The 24332-nt window shown below is 47.1% G+C and overlaps 1 protein-coding gene across 1 annotated transcript; it reads left to right on the forward strand.

Moving 5' to 3' along the window:
* CCDC187 (coiled-coil domain containing 187) lies at positions 1-23984 on the forward strand. The gene is made up of 17 exons (XM_058159538.1): positions 1-36; positions 1563-1648; positions 3333-3721; positions 5405-5485; positions 7122-7250; positions 7753-8426; positions 9409-9503; positions 10112-10740; positions 11230-11299; positions 15310-15395; positions 15679-15818; positions 16708-16895; positions 17743-17830; positions 18051-18194; positions 18408-18547; positions 20514-20692; positions 21864-23984. Exons 1-17 carry the CDS (start codon positions 1-3, stop codon positions 23324-23326), a joined length of 4617 nt encoding a protein of 1538 aa, XP_058015521.1. The 3' UTR covers positions 23327-23984.
* The last annotated feature ends 348 nt before the right edge of the window (positions 23985-24332 follow it).

Here is a 24332-nt window from a genome sequence, read left to right on the forward strand (position 1 = left end):
ATGACCTGGATGACCGAGATCTCCATACACATCCTGGTCAGAAGGAACTCTTGAGGGCATCCAGCCCATCCCCTGACTCGGCACAGGACTCCAAGCTAAACGCTTAACCCTCACCCTGGATTGACCAAGGAGACAAAGTCTCTTCCAGGTAAAGTGGACTCTTGTTGGAAGCCACAACTTCCTTGTAAACTAAGAGAAGCATCAGAAATAAACCTTTGCAGCAGCCGCCGCCTCTAATGGAATAAATCCGATTTGCAAAAGTCTTCTGGAAGTCTGCAAAGGAAGCGGCAGTTCCAGTTGTCTCCACTGATGCTTTTGGGGTTGCCCCCCCCCATCTCAAACCCTTCAGGGACGGTGCTCGACTGCCCCTCAGTGGCTCAAAGGGGCTTTGTCGCTCAGTTCAGCAATGCCTGTCACGGGGGGGGGGGGGCAACAACACACACTTCAACCAATAGTCGTGCAAATTTTCTTGCCTCGCCTCGCACCTCTAAAGTAATGCTGTACACTTTCTCATCCAATACTATTGACTGGCTCTGAGAAAGGAAACTTAATTGCAAGGAAAAGTTGATAACTAGCCTGCAGACGAAACCAGGAAACATATTGGGGTTCAGAAAACCTGAGCGAGAACGCTGAATCCTTGCAAGTCCCTCAGAACATTCTGATTTAACGGGCACTCAGATTTAACAGACTCCCTGAAATGGTCCGTTAAATCAGGGTTTTCTATCATCGTTCCCCTGAAAACGCCCAATGCTGAGCTCCAGAGGAGGACAGTGTACCGACTTTGGGGCGCAGGAGTGCATCAGTTATGTGGGGTCCCCCTCCTCTGTGCGTCTCCTCTGTTTTTGATGTGTGAGTTGGCCTTAAAAGTCCCCTCTGTGTCCCTTTCTCTTTGACCCTCTTCCTCCGTTCCGTCCTGGGATCTTGCTGGCCAATGGAGCGACTGAGAAGCCTGTTGGGGCGGTGAGTGTGCATTTTTATTTATTTTATTTATTTTATTTATTTATTTATCAAATTTATATACCGCCCTATCTCCCGAAGGACTCAGGGCGGTGTACAGGCATTTAAAACACATAAATACAATGTAAGAAATATAAAAACAGTTAAAAAACTTATTCTAAACGCCTATTAATTTAAAATTAAAAATATAAAATAAAAGCCAATTTAAAAACCAGTAATTTAAAATTTAAAATTTAGCTCAGCCCTGCACAGTTAAATAAATGTGTTTTAAGCCAGCGGAAGGTCCGGAGGACCGAAAGCTGACGAAGACCGGGGGGTAGTTCATTCCAGAGGGTGGGGGCCCCCACAGAGAAGGCCCTTCCCCTGGGCGTCGCCAGACGACATTGCCGCGCTGACGGCACCCTGAGGAGACCCTCTCTGTGAGAGCGCACGGGTCGGTGAGAGATATTCGGTAGCAGTAGGCGGTCCCGTAAGTAACCCGGCCCAATGCCATGGAGCGCTTTAAAACTAGCATTTGTGCTAGTTGATTCTTTGTCAGCTACCCTGGGTACCTGCTCCCAAACAAAGGCGTGTCCCTTCCCGCCTCTCCTGCCGCCATTCTCTAGGCTGCTTTCAGAGCCGCTGCTGGCTTGGAGGGAGAAGGAAGCGAGAAGGGAAGGTTCGCTGGAGAATTTACCTGGCTGAGAAGCAGGTAAGGCAGCTGCGAAGCATCCTTCGCATCCACGCAGCACCCCTATGCTCTGACCCTAATCAGGGGTCAGCAACCCGCGGCTCTGGAGCCTCATGTGGCTCTTTTACCCCTCTGCTGCGGCTCCCTGTCACTCAAAATATGCATCACAATCGCCAATATGTGACACCTGCCGGCATGCGATTTATTGAGCTTTTCAACCCCCGGTAGGCCAACCATGGACAAATCCAAGAAAAGAAAAGTTTCAGAACTTTTAATTCAACTACCTATGCGAGTTTTGTGGCCGCTCAAGAAATAGTCAGGCACGGGAAGGGTGTTGTGGCTCCCGGTGTTTTCTTTTCTGTGGGAGAAGGGTCCAAATGGCTCTTTTGAGGGTTTAAGGTTGCAGACCCCTGCCCTAACCCAACCCACCCCTGCAGGGATATGTGAACCCAGCCAGAGAGGGAAGCCGATGTTCCTGGGTGTTGTGCATCAATTCAGCAACATGCCCAATAACACCTGAGTAAGTCTGTGGTCACTTTTGACTCGGGAACAGTTCTTCATCGCCTGGTAAAAAGTGAGGCTTTCCAAATTTAAAGGAAGCCCTGTCTCTTCCCCTCTTAGAAGCGTCTACAGATTCCTCCCCAAAGATCCTAGAATTGTTGTGTGGGAGGGTGGGAGATCATCTAGTCCAGCCCCTGCTCAGAGCAGAATAATCTACTATTCTTTTGCATACAGCTGTGGCTTTGAGATCTAGTACCTTTAGATGCTTTATAAAGAGAGCCGCATCTCTTAAGAGCAAGTAGTGGGGCCAAGATTGGAATAGGAGGCTCTTGGTCCATGCTTGTGATGCCTCAACCAAGGTCTCTTGGCCACCGTGAGCCACTGAAGGCTGGGCTGGATGAGTTTCCCACCTCCTTGTCCATGGCAGAGGCTGTGGAGAAAACCACCTTGGCAGTTTGTCTCTTCCTGCCAAGCTCCTCCTCCTCCTCCTCCTCCTCCTCCTCTTCCTCCTCCTCCTAGCTGCCAACTGCCCCAAAATACCAGTTTCTGGCAAGCCCAGGCATGTGTTTTGTACACACAGCTGCTGGGAGTGAAAACATTCATCGGAAGCTTTTTAACTGCCAGCCGAGGCCCTGAGATGCACCATTTGTTCTCCCTCCCTCCCGGGCAATGCGAGGGAGGAGAAACGGTGGAAATTGAAGGTCCATATGACGCTGCTGACAATGGCCTTGGGTGCGATTTTGTGGTGCGATTTTGGTAACACCAAGAAAATGGTTGGTTTGATTGTTATCAATGGGGAGGGGGGATTATTCGGTTTTGTAAAAGGGTTTTATTTCTGAGCTACAGTGTCTTGGGCAGCCATATAAATTTTCTCAGTAAGTAAATAAAGAAAATCAACCTTTAATAATAAATAATACTACAGCCTACTTCTTGGCAAGATAGGAAAATGAGGGACAGACAGCAGCATCATCGTGAGATGGGTTCGTAACTGGCTGACAAATCGCACCCGACTTGTGGTCCTTAATGGAGCTACATCTACATGGAGGGAGGCATACAGTGGGACCCCCAAGATTCTCGTTTAGGCCCTTTTATCTTCATAACGGATTGATGGGAGAGAAGTGGGAGCACATTAAATTTGCAGATGACACCAAGCAGGCAGAAATAGCCAACCCTTTATTCTATTTCTATTTCTTACTCTCTGCAGAATGTTGGGCCCTGAATTCTGGAGCCAAGTCCACGCGCCAGACCAAGAAAGAGGCGACCGACCATGCTCCATCCACCAGGAAAGGAGGGTCTTTTCTCCGGCTGCGGATGGCGCCCCTTGGAATGACTCTCTTCTTCTCCGGCCGTGCTCATCTCTTGCCACTTCTTGGCACCTGGCTTGTAGGATCAGGTGTCTGAAGGAGAACTATCCTCATGATAAGAAGCTGCAGGCTCTGAAGAAGATGATCCTTGCCCAGCGGCGCAAATGCATCCCTCACCTTCCGGAAAAAAACATCCCCAGTTTCCCTTTGGAAGTGGAATCTCGGAGCACGAAACCTCTGAAGAGGAAGGTCTGCAAAGCTGGAGCCTTCTCGGCTCCAGCCTGCCCAGGTTAGCCTAGGATGCCTTATTCTTGTTTGCTTTTAGAACAGAATAACAGAGTTGGAAGGGACCTTGGAGGTCTTCTAGTCCAACCCCCTGCCTAGGCAGGAAACCCTACACCACTTCAGACAAATGGCTGTCCAATCTCTTCTTTAAAACTTCCAGTGTTGGAGCATTCACAACTTCTGGAGGCAAGTTATTCCACCGATGAATTGTTCTGACTGTCAGGAAATTTCACCTTAGTTCTAAATTGCTTCTCTCCTCGATTAGTTTCCACCCATTGCTTCTTGTCCTGCTCTCAGGTGCTTTGGAGAATAGCTTGACTCCCTCTTCTTTATGGCAGCCCTGAGATATTTGAAGACTGCTATCATGTCTCCTCTGGTCCTTCTTTTCATCAGACTAGACATACCCAGTTCCTGCAACCCTTCTTTGTATGTTTTAGCCTCCAGTCCCCTAAGCATTTTGGTTGCTCTTCTCTGCACTCTTTCTAGAATCTCCAAATCTTTTTTTACACCGTGGCGACCAAAACTGGATGCAGTATTCCAAGTGTGGCCTTACCAAGGCCTTATAAATTGATATTAACACTTCACATGATCTTGATCCCTCTGTTTATGCAGCCCAGAACAGTGTTGGCTTTTTTGGCAGCTGCTGCACACGGCTGGCTCATATCTAAATGGTTGTCCACTAGGACTCCAAGATCCCTCGCACAGGTACTACTGTTGAGCAAGGTACCACCTCTATGGTACGTGTGCATTTTGTTTTCCTTGCCTAAATGTAGAACTTTCCTTTTTTCACTATTGAATTTCAGTTTGTTAGATAGCACCCAATGTTCAGGTTTTTTGAAAGGGAGGGGGCTCTGCTATCAGCCCCACCAGGCAGACCTGATTTTGAAACCACAAGGAGACATAAACTAATTTGATTGAGGTTGGCTATGACAGACTCTTTCGAATGTGATTATTCTGAACCCCCTCCTCCTCTTACACTCCAGTGCAGGGGTCTCCAACCTTGGCAACTTTAAGATTTGTGGACTTCAACTCCCAGAGTTCAATTCTGGGAGTTGAAGTCCACAAGTCTTAAAGTTGCCAAGGTTGGAGACTCTTTCTCCAGTGAATCAGGGAGATGCCTCCCTGCCTGAGCTGCTTCTGGGCATTGTCATGTTGCTCTGGACTTAAAAAAAAAATAGTTCAACCTCTTTTGCTTAAGTAACAGCTCCTGCATATTTGCAGGAAGGTCATCTTCCTTACTCCCCAAACTGCTGCTTGCCTGAGCTTGGAATATGGGTGGTGGGCCTGTTGTGTCCTTATTGGTGCATGCATTCGTTTTTAATAGCAATAGCCACAGCGCCCAGGGGTGTCCAAACTTGGTCCCTTTAAGACTTGTGGACTTCAACTCCCAGAGTCCCTCCGCCAGCAAAGCTGGCTGAGGAACTCTGGGAGTTGAAGTCCACAAGTCTTAAAGGGACCAAGTTTGGACACCCCTGGCTTAGACTTATATACCGCTTCACTGTGCATACAGCCCCCTCTAAGCGGTTGACAGTGTCAGCCTCTTGCCCCGAACAATCTGGGTCCTCCTTTGACCCACCTCAGAAGGCTGGAAGGCTGAGTCAACTTCAACTCTACACAACCCTTCCTCATCGTGTCTTTGCTTGGTCACCCATATCATGTATTATATAATCTTTTCTCTTTGGTGAAGGTCACAGCAAAAGAACAGGAAAGAAGCTCAAAACCGGACAGAACTCGGCATCTTCCTCCCGGAAGGCAGAGAGAGAGAGAGGTGAGGTCACGCAGCTCTCTGGGCAAAAAGCAGAAGGAGGGGTGGGGGAAATGGTAGGACTGAAAGGCAGAGGAAGAGACCTTGCAAGAGACTTGGATGGTGTGAATTGTGTCAGGCACAGGGAATCATGGGTAGGAAGGGGCCTTGAAGATCCGCTAGCCCAGCCCTTTGCTCAAGGCAGGAATCCTCGGACCTTCCAAGTCAAGTACCTGCTAGGAAGGAAGGAAAGGAAGGAAGGAAGGAAGGGAGGGAGGGAGGGAGATAAAGGAGGGAGGAAAAAAAGGGAGGGAGATAAGGGAGGAAGAAAAGAAGGAAGGGAGGGAGATAAGAAAGGGAAGGAAGGTGGAAAAACAAAACAAGAAGGAAGGAATTAAAATTAAATAATTTAATAATTTCCCCCAGCTGTCTCCCCACCCCCACCCCGCCAACCTTGCCCCCTCCCACTTTGTTTTAATGGATCGTTTGAAAAATGGCCGGGGTCTCTCTCCTAAGAGGGCAGGTCATAATTGTCCCAGGCCACGCGAGGCATCCATCATGGTAGCTGTCAGTGTCCCTGGAAAGCTTTGCCGGCCATTAAGGGCTGTCAGTGAGGAGGGCTGGGGGGTGGGGGGGAGATGAATGAGAGGTCGCAGGTCGTAGGAAAAGCACCAGCAGCTTTGATGAATTGGAGATTTGCAGCAGTTAACAAAAAATTAAGTCAACCTGGGGATAAAATATTCATGGAATCAGAAACCAGCATTGCTGGGCGCAATCCGGTGGCCTGTAGCCCTTGGATGCTCTTGGCCAAGCGGGGTCTTCCGCTCCAAACAGACTGTCCTGGTTCAGAAGCTCCAGCAGGGGGCGCCAGAAGCCTTTCTTGATCTGACAGCCTCTTGTCAATCCTAGTTTGATGTTTCTCATTTTGGATCTTCAAGTGTCAAGGTTCATTTCTCTTTTCTCTTTGGCCTAGCATAATAGTTGTTTTGGTGAACAATTATCTCTGAAAGAGTTGTGCGTTTTTTGGGTGATGGCAAACCTTTCGCGTGGAAACGTTGCGCGCTCATGCACACGCTCGTCGGGGCAGCTGAACTTCTGGGTTCTAGCGTACATGCGCGCCCGACGATCAGCTGGCTGGCGTATATGCACAGGTCGGTTGTCGGCACTGCCGTGCGCACAAAGGGATCGCACTCCGGAAAACTTCTGGGTTTTGCGCAAAGGACAGCTGATTGTTGCGCGCGCATGCCACCAGAAACCCGGAAGACTAACAGGCAAGGCCACGCGTGCCGGGCGACATGGCTTTGCGTGCCACTTTGGGCACACGTGCCATAGGTTTACCATCACATCTTTAGATTATGACCTGTGGAGTTCAACTCCCAGAATTCTTGAGCCAGCTATGGATTGGTTTATAATTGTTGAAAATTTTGAAAGTCGTTTATTTTTTCCTTTTTTTAGCTGATTTTCTTTATTTCTTAACCTCCCTCCCTCCCTTTCTTTCCATCTTTTTCTATTTTGCCTGCCTTCCTTCCTTCCTTCCTTCCTTCGTTCCTTCCTCCCTCCCTCCCTCCTTCCCTCCCTGCCTGCCTGCCTGCCTGCCTGCCTGCCTTTCTCATTGCCTCTGCCTGTTTCTGGAAGCTTTCTCTTTGTGTTTTAATTCCAGCTGTTTCTTTATTTGGAGTATCTGCTTGGAGGGAAGGCCAAAAACTGGCTAGAGACGTTCTTGGCCCACCACTGAAATATCAAAATCTGAAAACTGAACTGAAAAGCAAAGCCAAGGAGTCTCTCCAAGGTACTTTTAAATACATATAAAAAGCTTATATATAGGTCTTGCTGAAGGGAGTTCTCATCAAATTGTCATGATATGAGGGGCATGGAAAGATCATGTATACCTTTCCCTTCCCTTCCTTTTTGTATCCTTTCTCCTTCCTTTATTCCTTCCTGCCTACCATTTGTCCTTATTTCTTCTCTCCTTCTGTCCCTCCCTCCCTCCCTCCTTTCTCCAAGTGCACAAAATACATTTGCAAAAAAAGGAGACATTCAGAAGAAACACAAGATGTGCAGAGAAACTCATCGTGTGTTTTTTCCCCTTCGCTCTTTTGATCATTTAGTTCCTAAATTTCTGACGGAGGAGGAGTGGGGGCATTGGAGGTTTTTCCCCTGGGAGCAATCAGGCCTTTGTGCAGTTCTGAGTACAGAACAGGTGTACTTTCGTTACTGATACTCCCAAGGTAATTGACCAAGTTGGGACGGCTGATAACATGGCTGAATCGGGTGTGCGTTCTTCCCTCCAGAATCTCAGGGGGATCCGTTCACAGAATCCTGGTCTGATCGAAGCTTCAGAGAAAATGGCCAAGCTGTACAGGCTGAGATGACGAAGATGACAAAACGAGAGAGACACGCTGCCCAACTAAACCGTCAGCGGCAGGACTGGAAAAACTCTGGCTGGGCACAGACACGGAGCAGAAGGCGCCAGGAAGCTCCAGATACAGAGAAGAAGAATGAAAACCATCCGAGATCGGCAGGAAGAACGAGAAAAGCAGGATCTACAAAGGGATCCTCTGATGGGTTGAAGGCCACACCTTCTCCTAAGATTCAAAATGCATCTGCTGAGATGATGGGCATGAGAGAGACCTCCAGGCCTGGCAAGGGAAGACGGAATGGGTCTTCTTTGAGAAGTGAAACTCCGAGGAACGAACGCCAACCCACAACCACGTTGATGGAGGCCAAGAAGAAGCCCTATAGCCCTGAACAGCTCCGCGAATATATGGTCCAGAAGGCCGCTGAGAGAAATAGGAGGATCCAAGAAGAGAGGAAGACCGTCAAGCAAGCCCAAGAAGAGCGAAACAAGAAACTTCAAGAGGTCTACCGAAAACAGAGAGAAGCAGCTGGCAGAAGCCGCCATTGTGCAGAACAACTGAGAGAAGACCTGACTTCCGTCACACCCACCGAGAATGATCTTGATTTGGTAAGGACATTGCGGTTGGGTAAAAGTCATGAATGATTTTGTTAGAAAGTCCCGTGCTAAGATTGAGTCCTGTAAACCATGCGGTTTAATGTTATCTCAGAAACCGCAGCTGTTAGCGTAAGATGCTAAACTGTCGTTGATTGAACCATGGCTTCCCGAGTTCATCCAGTTGGGCGTACTCAGAGGAAAGTAGGTGCAACGCTTCCGGCCTTAGTTAGTCTACTGTGTTGTATGAACTCATCCGATAGGTTCCAGGGAGAGAAAATACAGGGACCCCTCCACTTGTGGCCGTTCGTTTAACAACTGAAGTTACATCGGCACTGGGGAAGAAGAAAACAATTTATGACTTCCTCGCATTTACGGCCATCGCAGGATCTCCGTGGATCAGAATTTGGGCACTTGGGAGACCTTTGTGATGGTTGCAGTGTCCGGATCACCTTTTCCCAGTTGGCTTCCGAAAAGCAAAATCAGCGGGGGAAGCTGGATTTGAGTCACTTAACAACCAGAGCAAAAAGGTCGTAACATCGGTTGTGGCTCATTTAACGACCATATCACTTCGCAATGGAAGTTCTTAGACCTTATTGTGGTCTAAGTCAAGGACTACCTCTAACCCGTTTCTGAGCTGGATTTGATCGGTAGTCCTTTTTTTTTGGGTCATTAAATTCCTGTGATCTACGGAAGAAGGATTGTTATGCACATTCAGGAGTGGAGAAGAAACATTGATTGCCTATCTTTTCAGACTAGATAACCATGGTAACTTCAGACCATGTTTTAGGTTGGGGAATTATGGGAACTGAAGTCCACACATCTGAAAGCTTGCCCGGGTTGAGGAACACTGCAGTCCAACTTCTAACGGCCCTCCAGATATTTGGACTTCAAGCCCCAGAATTCTCAGCAAGGGTTAACCCTGGTAGGCGAGAGCCACACGTCTGTCACAGACTGAGAAAAGTTAATATAAAATCATTCTTGCTTTAAATTTTAGAAATACCCAGGTGTACGGTCTCCAGCAACAGATGCCCCAAAAGGTGTTCATCGAGCATCACAGACTCTGCTAAGGAAGGAGTTAAAATTCAACAGGTATGTGACGATTATTTCCAGTTGCATAAGGATGCAGAGATGCAGCAGAGGTAATATTTAATGAATGAATTCATTTCTATAGCCACCCAATCCAACTAAGTGACTCTGAGCATCTTATAATTCCAAAATTATTAAAACAGTTTTAAAAACATGAGGCGTTATTAGGACTGAAACATTGGATTAATAGGAACGTGGTGGCTCAGTGGCTAACAGCTTGAAAGGTTGGCAGTTCAGCGGTTTGAATCCCGAGCGCCACGTAATGGGGTGAGCTCCGGTTCCTTGTCCCAGCCTCTGCCAACCTAGCAGTTCGAAAGCCCGTAAAAAAAAAATGCAAGTAGAAAAATAGGGACCACCTTTGGTGGGAAGGGAACAGCGTTCCGTGCACCTTTGGTGTTGAGTCATGGCGGCCACATGACCACGGAGACGTCTTCGGACAGCGCTGGCTCTTTGGCTTTGAAACAGAGATGAGCAGCGCCCCCTAGAGTTGGAAACTAGCACGTATGTGCGAAAGGCACTTTTACCTTTAACATTGGATTTATTTCTTGTTCAACAATAAGGAAGAGATTTAATGTGTTCTTTTCTTTGGAATTCCACTGTTGTTCCATTAGTGAGTTGGAGCCAAGAATGGACAAAGCAGGACAAGGGACTCCGGTGCTGGGATTATGCACCTCAATGGACCCTGAAGGTCAACTGGGGAGCCCTCTGAAACTCAAACAGGTGGACATCTCCTCCTCTTGGGCAAGCCATCACTCACCAAGTCCTTTTCATCTCTGGAGAGAGAAAGGTATTGGCAGGGAGACACCGTTCTCCTCGGACATCTCTACCTCCCCTTCTTACAGAAGGAAGCAAGACAGAGTGAAGGCCATCCACAATTTAGCTAAAGATCTCAGTGAGCGGCTGGGGAGAGAAATGGAGAGGTTACAAGCCACCAAGGCCTCAAGGAGCCAAGGATGTCCACCTGGAACTCCATCTAAGATGACTACTCCATCAGCAGTTCCTCTTGAGAAGTTTGATGCTCCAGAAAATGCAGAGTCTGTTTGGGGTTCAAGACTTGCATTGAATCCACTGATGTGTCCTCAAGAAAGGGCTGGCCTCGAGAAGGAGTTAGGCATCCCAGTGGTCAAGGAGGAGATCGTCCAACATCTTCTGCCAACTGACGGGGGCGGCCTTGAAGTGATGCCAATGGACTCGGTTGAACGAAGGCAAAGCGGGACTGAAGAAAAACATCTGAAGGAAGGTTGGTAGAGAAGCTTCCTCTATTGCCCTAGGATATGTGCAATCTCTATTGGGCTCAATGCAGAACGAAATTTCCTGCATGTGGATTTCAAGAAGATTTCCCTCCCTCCCTCCCTCCCCCCCCCTTCCTTCCTTCCTTCCTTCCTTCCTTCCTCTCTTCTCCTCTCCTCTCCTCCCTCTCCTCTCCGTCCCTTTCCTCTTCTCTCTTTTTGTTTCCTATCTTTTTCCTTCCTTCTTCCTGCCTGCACGCCAACCAAAACTGATAATTCAGGAAGTTAACCATAATATAATACCGTGTTTCTCCGAAAATAAGACCCTGTCTTACATTTTTTCGAACGCTGAAATAAGCGCTTGGCCTTATTGCCATGCGCTCAAAAGCCCGCTTGGGCTTATTATCAGGGGAGGTCTTATTTTGGGGGAAACAGGGTAGATATAAAAGCAAAAGTATGTTTACCCAAATCAGTTAAGAACTTCTGTCGTTCTTCCCAAGGTTTTGCTTCCGAGATGGGATTTGGGGAGAAGGGCCCTACTGGGGCCCCAGCCAGTGTCTTCCCTGGAAGGTAAGTTGCAGCCTTTGGACTTATTAAACTTGGCTATTTTAAAATCACATTTCTACCAAGCCACCACTTTCAGCTACTTTGGGATTGCTGAGGAAGAAGGCTAAATAAAGACATTGGGAATCCAGGGGAAAATGGAAAAGAAGGAAACAGCTAGAGAAGATGATGCTCAAAAGGCCACCCATAAAATCTTGCTGAGTAGAGTTTGGGGTATAATAAAAATCCCACTTACTCTATGAGGGGTATCCTGTAAATCAAGGTCCCATCATTTAATTCATTAAGACTTAAATGTTGCTTTGGTGATCGGCATAACAGCTGCCAAAAATAAGATTCAAATTCTCAAAAGTCAGCTCTGTGCAGTTTCACAGGTGCCCACAAGATGGGGCTGTTGACCTGCTTTAATGGGTACCGCTTGGCCCCCCTTTGCAAAGGCGTCCAGAGTTACCTTTTTCAGGTAAATCTCAGGTGTTCTGAGCCGGGAATGGGGGCCTTCCGATATTCCTCGACTACAATTCCCAGCAGCCCCACTCCACCCGACTGGTTCTTTGAGATGCTAGGACCGTAATTTGGAGGCCAGGAGCTCCAGGTTGTCAAAGGTTGGGATCCAAATCCTATTGTCTGAGCTTTGAGGTTCAGATCCTAGGACCGTGTGGTTGACTTCACAACTGCAGTGCTCCACCTGACAGCTGTGGCAGGAAAGGTTGTAAAACGGAGCAAAACTCACTTAATGACTGTCTCACTTAGCAACAGAAATTTTGGATTCCATTCTGGTCGTATGCCGAGCACTACCTCTGTCTGTTTCTCCAAATATAACTGATTGATTGATTAAATGTATAGGTCGCCCATCTTACGGTCAAGCGATTCTGGGTGGCTTACAACAACATAAAAACATAGCATAAAACAATAAGGACATTAAAAACATAAAAACATCCGGCAAATATTACACCGAGAACCCTTAAAAACCTGCGCAGAGATTTAGACTTTTCTGAAGACGAGAAAAATGAAAAAAAAAATCACCTTTTTTTTTTTTGCTTCAATTAACATTTTTCTCCCACAGTCTCCTTCCACTGCTTCTCCACCAAGCTTGTTCAAACATGGTTGACTTAATAAGCCATCATTGTCTGGGTTTATACCACAGGCTGACCCAAAGCCAGATAAGCGATGTTTGTTAGCTGAACTAAGCCACCTTTTTTCCTTTCGTTCACTTTCTTACCCCCGGAATTCGCTGTGGCGTGAAGCTTTCTCATGACTAAAACTCCTGTAATCCTTTTTGAACGACCTGGCCTGCTCCCGAAAACCTCCTTTGGGTAAAAATGGAGATATTAAATTATGCCACCACCACCATCCCTTCTGGCAATAATTCCTCGGCTGGGAGAATCTGTTCCAGCATATGGTAGGGACTGAACCGAAGACTCTTGATTATCTTTACGAGCGCCCCTCTAAATCCCCGCTGATCCCTTTTCTGCTCAATCTGAACAAGAGATTAACCAATTGGATCCCGCAGATTTATTTACTGCAGTTGGCTTCGCTCGATTTTACACACGCATGAGCAAAGCTGGACCGTGCACGCCCGTCTTCCAGCATTGGGACGAAGAGAAGGAATTCTATATCGGGTTGGACGGCCGATTTCACCGAATGTAACCACATTGGAGCTTCACAAGTAGACCTTGACTCCGTTTGGAGTTCTGACATTACTGGAAAAAGGGACTTCATGACCGGTCCTGGTACTTATCAAATGGTCATGTGATCAGATTTTGGACAGTTGGCAGCTGGAATTTATTTATGACCATTGCAGCCCCCCCCAAGGTGATCTCCATTTGCGACCTTCCCAGTCAACTGCTGCCAACGTGGGAAGCCAGATTCACTTTATGACCATATAATCCACCTAACGATCACAGTGATTCGTTCAATGACCATGCAAAAAAGGTCGTAGTCTTCGCCACCACAATTGAGCCCAAAATTTATGCTGCTGAGTGAGAAATTTGCTAAGTGAGTTTTGCCCCGTTTTTACGACTTTTCCTGCCACCTTTGTTAAGTGAATCACTGTGGTTCTTAAATTAGTACACATCACATCACTTAGCGAGGGAAGTTCAGGCCCCAACTATGGTCATAAGTCAAGGACTACCTGAACTGCGGGACTGATGGCAGATAATTATAGGGCCCTGGACAGCAGAAAGAGGCGGCGGTGTGTAGGCGTGCTTGAAATCAGGGGTGGGTTTCAGCAGGTTCTGACCAGTTCTGGAGAACCGGTAGCGGAAATTTTGAGTAGTTCGGAGAACCGGTAGTAAAAATTCTGACTGCCTCCCACATCTCTTCTCTGCCCCCCAAGTCCCAGCTGATCGGGAGGAAATGGAGATTTTGCAGTATCCTCCCCCTGCCACGCCCACCAAGCCACGCCCACAGAACTGGTAGTAAAAAAATTTGAAACCCACCACTGCTTGAAATTTTATTTTTAAAGCATGTCCCTGAAATGTTGAGGGACATAGGAGACCTCCCTAGGCAAGATTTGCCCCTCAAGAAAGAAAGGGAGAATATGTATGTATGTATGTATGTATGCAATTGCTCCTAGAAGCACGAAGCTGATAACACCAGCCTGAAGATGACGAATGAGACTTCATCGAAACATCGCCAAGATACTTCCAATTTTACGCAGGAGAAAACCCGAATAACCAAAGACCTACATACATACATATATATATATATATATATATGAGTAATTTTTAATTGAGTGGTTTTATTACTTGTTATTTTAATATTCGGCCTTATGGTTTCAGATTTTTAAATTTCAAATATTGTGTTTTAATTTTTGTATATGTCTTTTTAACTTGGCTGTAAACCACCCTGAGTCTTCGGAGAAGGGCGGTATAGAAATGTAAATAATAAATAAATAAATAAATAAATAAATAAATATATTCTTTTCACCCATCATCCCCAAGCTCTGGTTTATAACTCTTTCCTCTCCCTCCACCACTCCTTTTCGCCCCCACTCTGCTGTTTCTGGGTCATCCTATGAGAAGGGAAGCGGGGGGAAAAAGCTTGTTAACGTGAAAAATGAAATGAGATTTTTATTTGCTAAGCAGATTGCTGATTGGAATAAAAACTCGCCCTCCACCCCCCTCCACCACCCCCCCACCCCCCCGTCTGTCTCCTTCGACTCCCTGCCCTAGGAAACATCTGCCGGAGACTTTATCTCCTTAGCTTTGGGCTCCCACCCGATCAAGAAAGGTCTCTTCCTTTCACACATCCCTCACTAATCGGTTTAGCCGTCGGTGTCACAGGCTGAGTTCTGTGCCCTGCGCCCCCCCACCCCCCCGAGAATTAAAGCTTTCTTAGCCCACCTCCTAAGCCCCTCTTCTCAACTTTGGCGACATGAAGATGGCTGGAGTTTGCCTCCCAGAATTCCCCAATGCTGCTGTTGTAACTTCAGTCTCTTAACAAAGCGTTGTAAGTTGAGAGCTATCTGTAGCTGGTTTTGGAATAAGTTGAGTTGTGATGGAGGCCATTGTGTGCATGAGCTAACTGCCAAATGCAGGGCAAAGTCAAATTTAGCACAGAGTCAAACAGAACTTTCCAAAGCTTGAACCAGCCAGATGAACTAAATGCTTCCTGCAAAAGCTCGCGTCCCGTTCGCTTCTCTTTTATGTCTTATGGGAGGGGCCAATCATCTCCAAGCCTTACTCCCAAGTTGACCCTCTTTCCTTAATTGTTCCTGTCTTCTGGAAGCTCTGTGCATGTTCCCACACTGGGAACAGGGTCCCGCTGTTCTTCTGCCTCGCTGATGTCAGGCTCCCGAGGCAGCAAATAACTACCAGATGGCCTTGGTCCCCTCTCTGCCTCCGACGCAGAGCCCTCGTCCGAGCCTTCCCCAGACTCCAGGACTGGCCCATGTTCCTCCCCAACCTCCTCACGGTCCAAATCTGCTGCCAGCTCTGCTGGTCGCTGGCAGGCCACAATAGATACAACCTTAGGGATTCGTCATCCCTTTCTCTCTCTCTCTCTCTCTCTCATTTTAGTGAAATCCACATCTTGACTGAAATTCCAAAGGCTTCTTTGAGGAAGAACCAGCTAGGAAAAAGCAACTGTCAGAACGAACCTCCAGGTAAGATGTAAAGCAAAACCGCACAGGGAGTCATGCAACTCTTTGGGTCTACTGAATGTGTGGGTTAGCCCCATCAGAAATGCTTCCATTCCTCTGTCTTGAAGGAACTTCTAACTCCTGAGATTTTGTGGGGAGGTTCTATCTTCCTCAACATTGTACTGTTGTATTTTACCATGATGCTCTACAAATACCGACGGACTGAGGGGGCGAGATACATTGCATTAAAAAAAAAGGGGGGGATGCCAAATATGGAGGCCTGGATGTTCTGCTTCTTTTCCTCCAGAAAACCCACGGGGACAAGGTGACCCTCCCCTTACAGCACAGCATCAGCCCTCCGGATTTCCTTTCCTGTCTATTAATTTGCCACCTGGGAAAGCCAGCGCTGCAGAAGATCTGTCTGAGCCCACAGATTCAAACAGCCAGGTAAGAGGGCAGAGCCCTTTCCTCCTGTCTCCTCTCGAATCTATCCTTTCTGATGATGAGGATGAGGATGATGTTACTGTATCAGTCCAGTCAGTCCGACTTTTGGCCATTCTATGAGCCAGGGTCTCTCCACATTTGCTGTTGGTGTTAGTCGCGAGTTGTGTCCGACCCATCGCGACCCCCATGGACCACGTTCCTCCAGGCCTTCCTGTCCTCTACCATCCTCTGGAGTCCATTGAAGCTCACGCCGACTGCTTTAGTGACTCCATCCAGCCACCTCCTTCTCTGCCGTCCCTTTCTTCTTTTGCCCTCAATCTTTCCCAGCATTAGGCTCTTCTCCAGTGAGTCCTTCCTTCTCATTAGACGGCCAAAGTATTTCAGTTTCCTCTTCAGGATCTGGCCTTCTAAAGAGCAGTCAGGGTTGATCTCCTCTAGGACTGACTTGTTTGTTCACCTTGCAGTCCAAGGGACTCGCAGGAGTCTTCTCCAGCACCAGAGTTCAAAGGCCTCCATTCTTTGGCGCTCAGCCTTCTTTATGGTCCAACTTTCACAGCCATCCATTGCAACTGGGAAAACCAGAGCCTTGACTATACGCACTTTTATTTTTGATGCTCTCCACATCTCCACCCCTTTTAACCTGAGCTAACTGCCCTCATTTAAAAAAAAAACCCACCATCTTTTGGCCCAAGGATTCCCAAACCTTTTGGCATCATCCCTTCCCTGGATATTGTGTGTGTGTGTGTGTGTGTGTTAGCCTGAGCTGTGGAACCGCCTCCTCCTCGGCTTCAAAAGGATTCTGGATGCCAGTGTGGTCCAGGGGAGGAGAGGTTGCCTTGGCAACGGTGCATCCTCTGGGGCATCTTTACCTGAGCTGTGTTTCTGTCCCCAGTGGAGCGAGATTGGCCGGTTCTATGGAGGAGCCAGTTCCTTTGGCCGGCTTAGCCTGACTCTGGTGGAACAATCCTTGAGGGAAGAGGAGCTGCGAGCCCGGCACCAGAGCACCCTCCTCAGGCTGCGTGAAAAGGCCCTCCGGGAGAAAGCCCAGGCGGAGCTGGCTTGGCTGGAGCATGGGGAGTGGTGAGGACACTTGTGCCCCACATAGTCCCCCTTTGAGCCTCTCTTATACTTTTATTTATTTATTTTCATCAAGCATGTATTTTATGACAGATACAAGTGTAAACATAATTATAAACACATGTAAAAGGGTATGAATAAAAGAAAACATTAGGACAGGGACGGTAGGCACGCTGGTGCGCTTATGCGTGCCCCTTACTCACCTCCCCTGCCACAAATGCTGACATACCTCTGGTATTACACATCAAGATATCATGATGCCAACACATAAAATGATGTCATGGAGTCATCATGCCTTCCACTGAACAGCTTTTGTTTCTAGGTTAAGCAATGTTAGAGGAGGAAGAGAAGGGGAGGAGAAGGAGGAGGAAGAGGAGGAGGAGGAGGAGGAGGAGGAGAAGGAGGAGGAGAAGAAGAAGAAGAGGAAGAAGAAGAAGAAGAAGAATTTTAGAAAAAGACAGGAAATAAGAGGAAAGGAAAGGGAAGTAGTAAGATCTTGATTTAACAGATTGTAGGAAGGTAAAAGATATAATCAAAGATATTAAATGGTCCTGAAATTGGAGGAGTTTATAATCTCGATTTGAGGCAGTGACTGGAGCAAAAGTTGGTATTTTGGGCATCAAGAAGGATTTTTTAAATATTTCGTTATTTAAATTTTTTAGCCGCTCAACTCCATGGGGCTCTGGGAAGCAGTTTCAATGGAGTGTGTGTGTGTGTGTGTGTGTGTGTGTGTGTGTGTGTGTGTGTGTGTGGGTGGGTTGTGTTGTGCTGGGGGAGGGGCCACAGGTTGGATCCCAAGGACAGAAATCCACTTCCCAAAGTTTGAGTCCAATCCGTTTCCTGCTTTCAGCTCCCCAAACGGATTGCAGGGAACAGGAGGCCCATCATCCACAGCCGAGAAGCAGCTCTCCATCCTAACCAGGCTGAAGCAAGAGCAGGTGATACATCTGGGGAGGGGAATGGAAGAGGGAGGTGAGGCTGGAGGGTTTGTTGTTAGCCCTGCGAGGTAGTCCGGGCAAGAAACCCGACCAGAAGCACTAACTCTGTCCTAATTGTAAAGTTACATGGACAGAATCTTGCAAGACTGAAAACATTTAAAAGGGCATGGAAAGGCTGCAGGGTTGCCTCACGGTCTCTCTTCCCCTGCCTTCTCTGCAGGCAGAAATCAGACATCTGCAGAACATCGGCCGAGCTGCCCATCAGGAGCGGAAACTTCTGCTCCAGCAGCAAAAGGAGCTCTTAGAAGTGCAGAAGACAACCACACAGCTGTGGCTACAGCTGGCTGGGCAGCTGCCACACCAGGTTTGTGATGTCCGTGCAAGAGGACCTGCTGTTGCTCTTGTCTCCAGCTTCCAAATTATGAGAAGCCACCTGAGATAGGAGCTCGGGATCACCCTCCTATCTTCTAGTTCAACCCCCCTGCTTAGACAGACCATTCCAGATAAATGCACAAAGTGTAAATGAAGTAGAGATCTCCTTAAAGAAAGTTAGACAGATTTTTCTCCCTCTTGCCAGATTTCTGAGAGTCATAACTCTCAAGGAGTTGGAGTGCTGGAGAAAGAAAAGTTGGAAGTCTCTTCCCAATCTGGTCCTCTTCTTGCAACCTGTTCAGGGGGAACCGAATGGAGGAGAAGCAGTTTTGGAGCTGAGAAGAAGTGAGTAAGCCATTCCTTAGTTTAGTACACAATTAAGATTTTGCAAAGGTTTCTGACAGATGACCACCAACGAAGGAGAACTCGCCCTTCCTTTGCTGCTAAGTAACAATTGTGCTTTTGTGCTAATTGTGTTATCTCAGTAAGGCAATTCGTCTACGAAAAGGGGGACCGGGATAGACTGCCCCCGAAGTGAATCATTACTTTTCACTTTGATTTATTCAAAGGCATTTTTTTTTCTGGGTTTCCGTGGCTGATCTTCTCCTTGACCTCTGCCCTTGAGCGGTCCTGGTTTTTGAAAGCCCAGCCTCCTGCAGATCTCTGAATGAATGAGGGTGTTTTGTGACACCCACCCCTTTTCTCTTTCACAAATTTTCCTCCTGGCCTTGTCACTTCCCATTGAGAAGCCTGGATGGATAAGTGGGAGGCAGTCTGTTTGGTTAATGGAGAACCTTGCAAATAAATCTTTGCATGAAGCAGATCTATAATTCACGCTGCTATTGATTATAGGTCACGGGTACCTTTAAAATGGATTGCTGGCTTCCACTGCACTCTCTCTAAAATGGAAGGGCTGGCTGGCTACAGAGAGAGAGACCTCATCCATCTAGTTGTTTTGGACACCGCGAAGTCTTTTAGCGGAATTCCTGGTGAAGATCCATAACGAGAACGTCTCAAGCCATCGAGAAAATAAGTCCAGTTGCTGGGACTCCATTCCCAGGAGATTCTGTCTGGATGAATAACAGAACGACAAGAGTTGGAAGGGACCTTGGAGGTCTTCTAGTCCACCCCCCTGCCCAAGCAGGAGACCCCACGCCACTTCAGACAAATGGCGGTCCGGTCTCTTTTTGAAAGCCTCCAGTGATGGTGCACCCACAGCTTCTAAAGGCAAGTTGTTCCACTGCTTAATTGTGCTCATGGTCAGGAAATTTTTCCTTTTTAGGAATTTCCTAAAAATTTCCTTTTTTTCCTTTCCATTTTAGGTTGCTTCTCTCCTTGGTGAGTTTCCATCCATGGCTTCTTGTTCTGCCTCCAAGAGCAACAAAGATTAAAACATAAGAGTTGCAGGAATTAGGTCCGTCTAGCCCAGGGGTCGGCCACCTTAAACACTCAAAGAGCCATTTGGACCCGTTTCCCACAGAAAACACCGGGAGCCACAAAACCCTTCCTATTTCTTGAGCGACCACAAAACTAGCATATGTGGTTGAATTAAATGTTCTGTTTTCTTCTGAAACTTTCCTTTTCTTGGATTTATCCACAGCTGGCCTACTGGGGGTCGAAAAGCTCAATAAATCGTGTGCCAGGCGGGTATCAGACATTGGCGGTTGTGAGGCATATTTTGAGCGACAGGGAGCCGCAGCAGAGGGGTGAAAGAGGTTGCTGACCCCTGGGCTAGTCTAATGGAAAGAAGGACCAGGGGTGACTTGAGAGAAGTCATCCAGTACTTGAATGGCCGTTACAGAGAAGTGGGGACAGATTTATTCTCCAAAGCACCTCAAGGCAGGACGAGAAGTAACCGATGGAAACTTATCAAAGAGAGATCCGACCTAGAAGGAAGGAGAAATTTCCTGTCAGCGGAACAGCTTGCCTCCGGTACTTGTGGGTGCTCGATCAGTTGGTTTTTAGCACTAGCACCCAAACTTATATACCGTTTCAACAGTGCTTTACAGCCCTCTCTAGGCAGTTTACAGAATCAGTGTATTGCTCCCATGCAGTCTGGGTCCTCATTTTACTGACATAAGAAGGAAGGAAGGCTGAGTCAACTTTGAGCCGGTCAGAATCGAACTGCTGGCAGTCGGCAGAATTAGCCTGCAATACTGCGCCACCGCAGCTCTTTTAAGAAGAGATTGGGCAGCCGTTTGCCCAGAATTCTGGTGTTCGAATCCACCCATCTTCAGGGTTGAAAAACATTGCATTCAGCACTCCCTCCCACCCCACCCACCTCGATTAATTCAGGCTGGTCTCTTTATAGGCATCTGGCTGAGTCGAAGGACATTTTGCCACTGGAGAATCGGGTGGCAGAAGGATTTGCAAAGTGGAAACCAGGAAAAGGAGACCCATCTACGGTCTTGGAAACTACAATCCAGGATCTATATGACCCTTCTGGTCAAAGATCCCAGGATCCAGCCCTCGGAGGTGGAAGAACAGCAGGTACCCATTTTGCCAGTTTCTGACAAAAAATAAAATAAAAAGTTCTCGGTCGTAAGTGTGAAAAATATTCCACGTCACTTTTTTCAGTGTCGCTATAACTTCAAACAGTCACTAAAGGAACTGTTGCAAGTCGAGGACTTCCTGCATAGCTTTGGTTTGCTCCTGAAAATGCAACTCCCACAAAACTTTAAAGAAAGAAAATTAAAAGCATTAAAGAAGAGCCCCTACACACACACACACTCAACTCCTTGAATCTTTGAGAACTCGAAAACAAGTGATGGGATAAGAAAATTTTATTCCCAGGGTTGAACAGGAATAGAAAGTGGCTGGAAAGTGGTTGGACTTTTTCGGATGGAATCAAGCCGGCATTTCTGGCTACCCGCGAAACCTTTCTAAGCCATTTTCCAACCGACATTTCCTCCTTAAGCTTCTCCCTGTAAATTATGTCTTCCTGAAAGGCTCCTCAAGGAAATAATAAATTAAACTCGGGGCATTGTGACGTCTAATTTGCCACTCTGGCCACTTCGATCACCCTTTAATGCAGACAGAAAGAGCCTCAGTTTCCCCTTTGATGACTAGAATGTCCTGCTCGACATCTCATTGGCGTAAATCACGCAAGAGCTGAACTCTGTCAGAGTTTATTAGGGGATATGATTATGTGGCTTCTTCAGAAAAAACAAGGCAGAGCGTATTCCATTTGGGCTATTAAAAATGTGCTTTCTTCTGAGGTATTTCCAACATAATTTAAGAGGCCGCATTTAAAAAGGAAAAAAAAATCCATCTATCTGAGAGATTTTGCTTTCTTAATATTCCCAGCAGTTCATATTTCTTCTGCCTTCCCATTCAGCTTATAAAAACTAAATCCAGATCTTCTATCGTAGACATTTCTGTAATTTATTAGCCTTGTAGGTGCCTCATCTGTAGGAAATTATAAATATTGAATCAGGAATTACAGTTCCGCAGAACCCTTAACTTATTCACAACATTTCAGCATGATGAAATGCCGTTTTTGCCGTAAAACCTCACTTAGAAAATGTCCCCAGTCAATTGTCGCACTGGCTAATAGAACAATATTAATTAATAATAGGCTGGAGAGACAACACGGGCATACCGAGAAATCTGATATTAAGACCTAAAATTAAATCAATTTCCACGCTTCTGCTGTTTCTAGATCACTTGGCCAGTCGACGAGAAAAAGAACACGATAACGGTTTGACCAAGAATTCCCAAGAAGACCATCCTGGTTCTCCACTGGACAAAGGCCCAGAAGTTTTCGCCTCTGCAGGATTTTCTTCCGTACTTCGTGATTTCTGTCCGTATCCAGAAAAGTCACCGTCCGGTCTTGAATTCCATAAGGGCTACGCGGTTCTAGTCAATCTGTCTGGAAGTTCTCCTTCCCCTTCAGATCTAGACGATGACGGCCTACAAGACACGGACATCAGCCTCCCTGAAGAATTTGTCTTCCAGGAACCCCCGCCTCACAACCTGGGTGTCTCTACACATCACGAAGCTCCAGCGGTGCCCAGAATAGTAATAAACACAGAGAATACTCTGTCTTCCTCTGAGAAGAGACCTCAGGGGCAACTATCTGGTGGAGATCTTGAGTCGAAAGATTCAAAGCGTGCTCTGTACAGCCAGCAAAAGATCTGGGAAGGCGGAGCTGGAACAGAAAGGTTGGAGGAATCTGCGTCTGTTATATCATCCAACAGTGGAAGGCCGCAGGAGACCAAAAACGTTCGTACACCAACTTTGAGAAGCAGTGCAACTCCTTTGACCGTTTCTGAGGAGCTCTCCTGCGCAGGAAATGGTGGGAACGAGACGACTTCTCAAAGTTCATTTGATCTACGGATGGTTTTCTCCTCCACCAACGATCCTTTTCAGAGTCCTGAGACGGAAGCAAAGGAGGACCCTCCGTCTTCTTTTAATGTAACTGGAGAAGATGTTGAGGATGAAACCCTATCTCATTTTGGGAACAAGGAGGCAACCGTGACATTGGCACCAGATGCTTCTCTGGACATTGGCTCTCCTCAAGATTCTGAGGACCCACTACGTGGCCCAAAGCATTCACTATGCCATAGGTTTCCAAATTCTCCTGATCACCTGCTAGTTTTAGAGGACAAAACTGGCTGTGCCAACCGTTCAACGGATGAGTGTGTATCCCACAAGCCAGACGAAACCACTCTCCAACTCAGCAAAACATCTGTGGACAACAGGGACCTGGCTGAGGAACATCGAAAAAGTTCTTCAGCTAAGATCCAAAATACAAATAAAGCTGGAATGCCAACAGTTCATTTAAGTTCTCCCCAAGAGGACCTCCTGAAAAACAAAGGGGACGCCGTGTGTTTAAGCAACCAGCTTCTTTGTGAACTGGAGGATGATGTGGTGTCTCCTGTGGATGAAATGTTGACTTATGGAAGCAGCGAGCTCCCATCTTCAACCGAAAAGGATGCCTCTTCCTGGAGCACAGATCTTCCAGCTCCACCCGAAAACCTGAGTGGAAAAGATGACGAGGGCAACTCCAGCCCCCTTGAATTCCCTTCTCCACCTGATCCAGTGGTATCTTATGAAGCTGAAGAACTTTCCTCACCTCGCGACCTCCCAGCAGAAGGTGTAGGGTCCTCTCCTCAGGCCTGAGCAGATTCCTCTCCGTTCTCACACTCCCAAATTCAAATTTCGGCGTAAAAGTGGAGAGGGAAATTATAGTTGCTTTAAAAACAAATACAGGCAGTTCTCCACGTACAACCATTCGTTTAGTGACTACTCAAAGTTACAACGGCACTGAAAAAAAGTGACATGACCGTTTTTCACACTTATGACCATTGCCTCATCAGCATCATGTGATAAAAATTCAGATGCTGGCAGCTGACTTGTACTTACGACCGTTGCAGCGCCCGGGGTCACGTGATCCTCTTTTGTGACCTTCTGACAAGCCAAGTCAATGGGGAAGCCGGATTCACTTAGCAACCATTATTAACTTAACAACTGCAGTGATTCACTTAACAACTGCGGTGAGAAAGGCTGTAAAATGGGGCAAAACTCCCTGAAGAAATTTCTCACCTAGCAGCTGTAATTTTGAAAATGGGGCCGATGAGGGACAAAACTGGCGCACACCAAAGATGGCGACACATTAAACAGCGGGTGCCACAACTGCCAGTCCCAGCAGATGGATCACCCAGCCTGTCACCGGCAAGGCTTCAATATCAAGATTATACTTACTCCAAGGCCTGATTTTTTTTTTATTTTATTTTTTTTGCCTGCCGAGGTTTTGATCAATATTAACCTCTGGGGTCAATAAATCTTCGTCGGGGCCTCCAGAGAAGTCATTAGCTTTCATAGAAAATGATTATTTCTCAGTTAAACTCTGCGTTTAATTTCCAAGCCATCCGTCTCTTTTCAGCCTGTCGCCGCAGCAGGATGGCCACCGCAAAGGGGGAGACCCCCCCCAAGAGGCACCCAGAGCCCCAGTGTCCCCACAGCCCTTGGGGGGTTTGCTTAGGCTCATTTACGGGAAATTCTGAGGGAGGGGAGGAGAGGGGGAAGGAGAGAGAGAGAGAAAGTGGATGAGGAACAAGGAGGGAGGGAGGGAGGCTGGAAGGAAGGAAGGAGAGAGAGAGAGAGAAGGAAGGAAGGAAGGAAAGAG

The sequence above is a fragment of the Ahaetulla prasina genome, chromosome 16 (assembly GCF_028640845.1).
Source record: "Ahaetulla prasina isolate Xishuangbanna chromosome 16, ASM2864084v1, whole genome shotgun sequence".
NCBI lineage: Eukaryota > Metazoa > Chordata > Lepidosauria > Squamata > Colubridae > Ahaetulla > Ahaetulla prasina.

What these genes read in the sequence shown, in the direction of transcription:
- CCDC187 (XM_058159538.1), top strand. Translation starts at nt 1, where the DNA reads ATGACCTGGATGACCGAGATCTCCATACACATCCTG. An exon ending in AGAAAAACATCTGAAGGAAG is followed by an intron (nt 10,741 to 11,229) that starts GTTGGTAGAGAA and finishes GTTCTTCCCAAG; the next exon opens with GTTTTGCTTCCGAGATGGGA. An exon ending in CGGAGGTGGAAGAACAGCAG is followed by an intron (nt 20,693 to 21,863) that starts GTACCCATTTTG and finishes TGCTGTTTCTAG; the next exon opens with ATCACTTGGCCAGTCGACGA.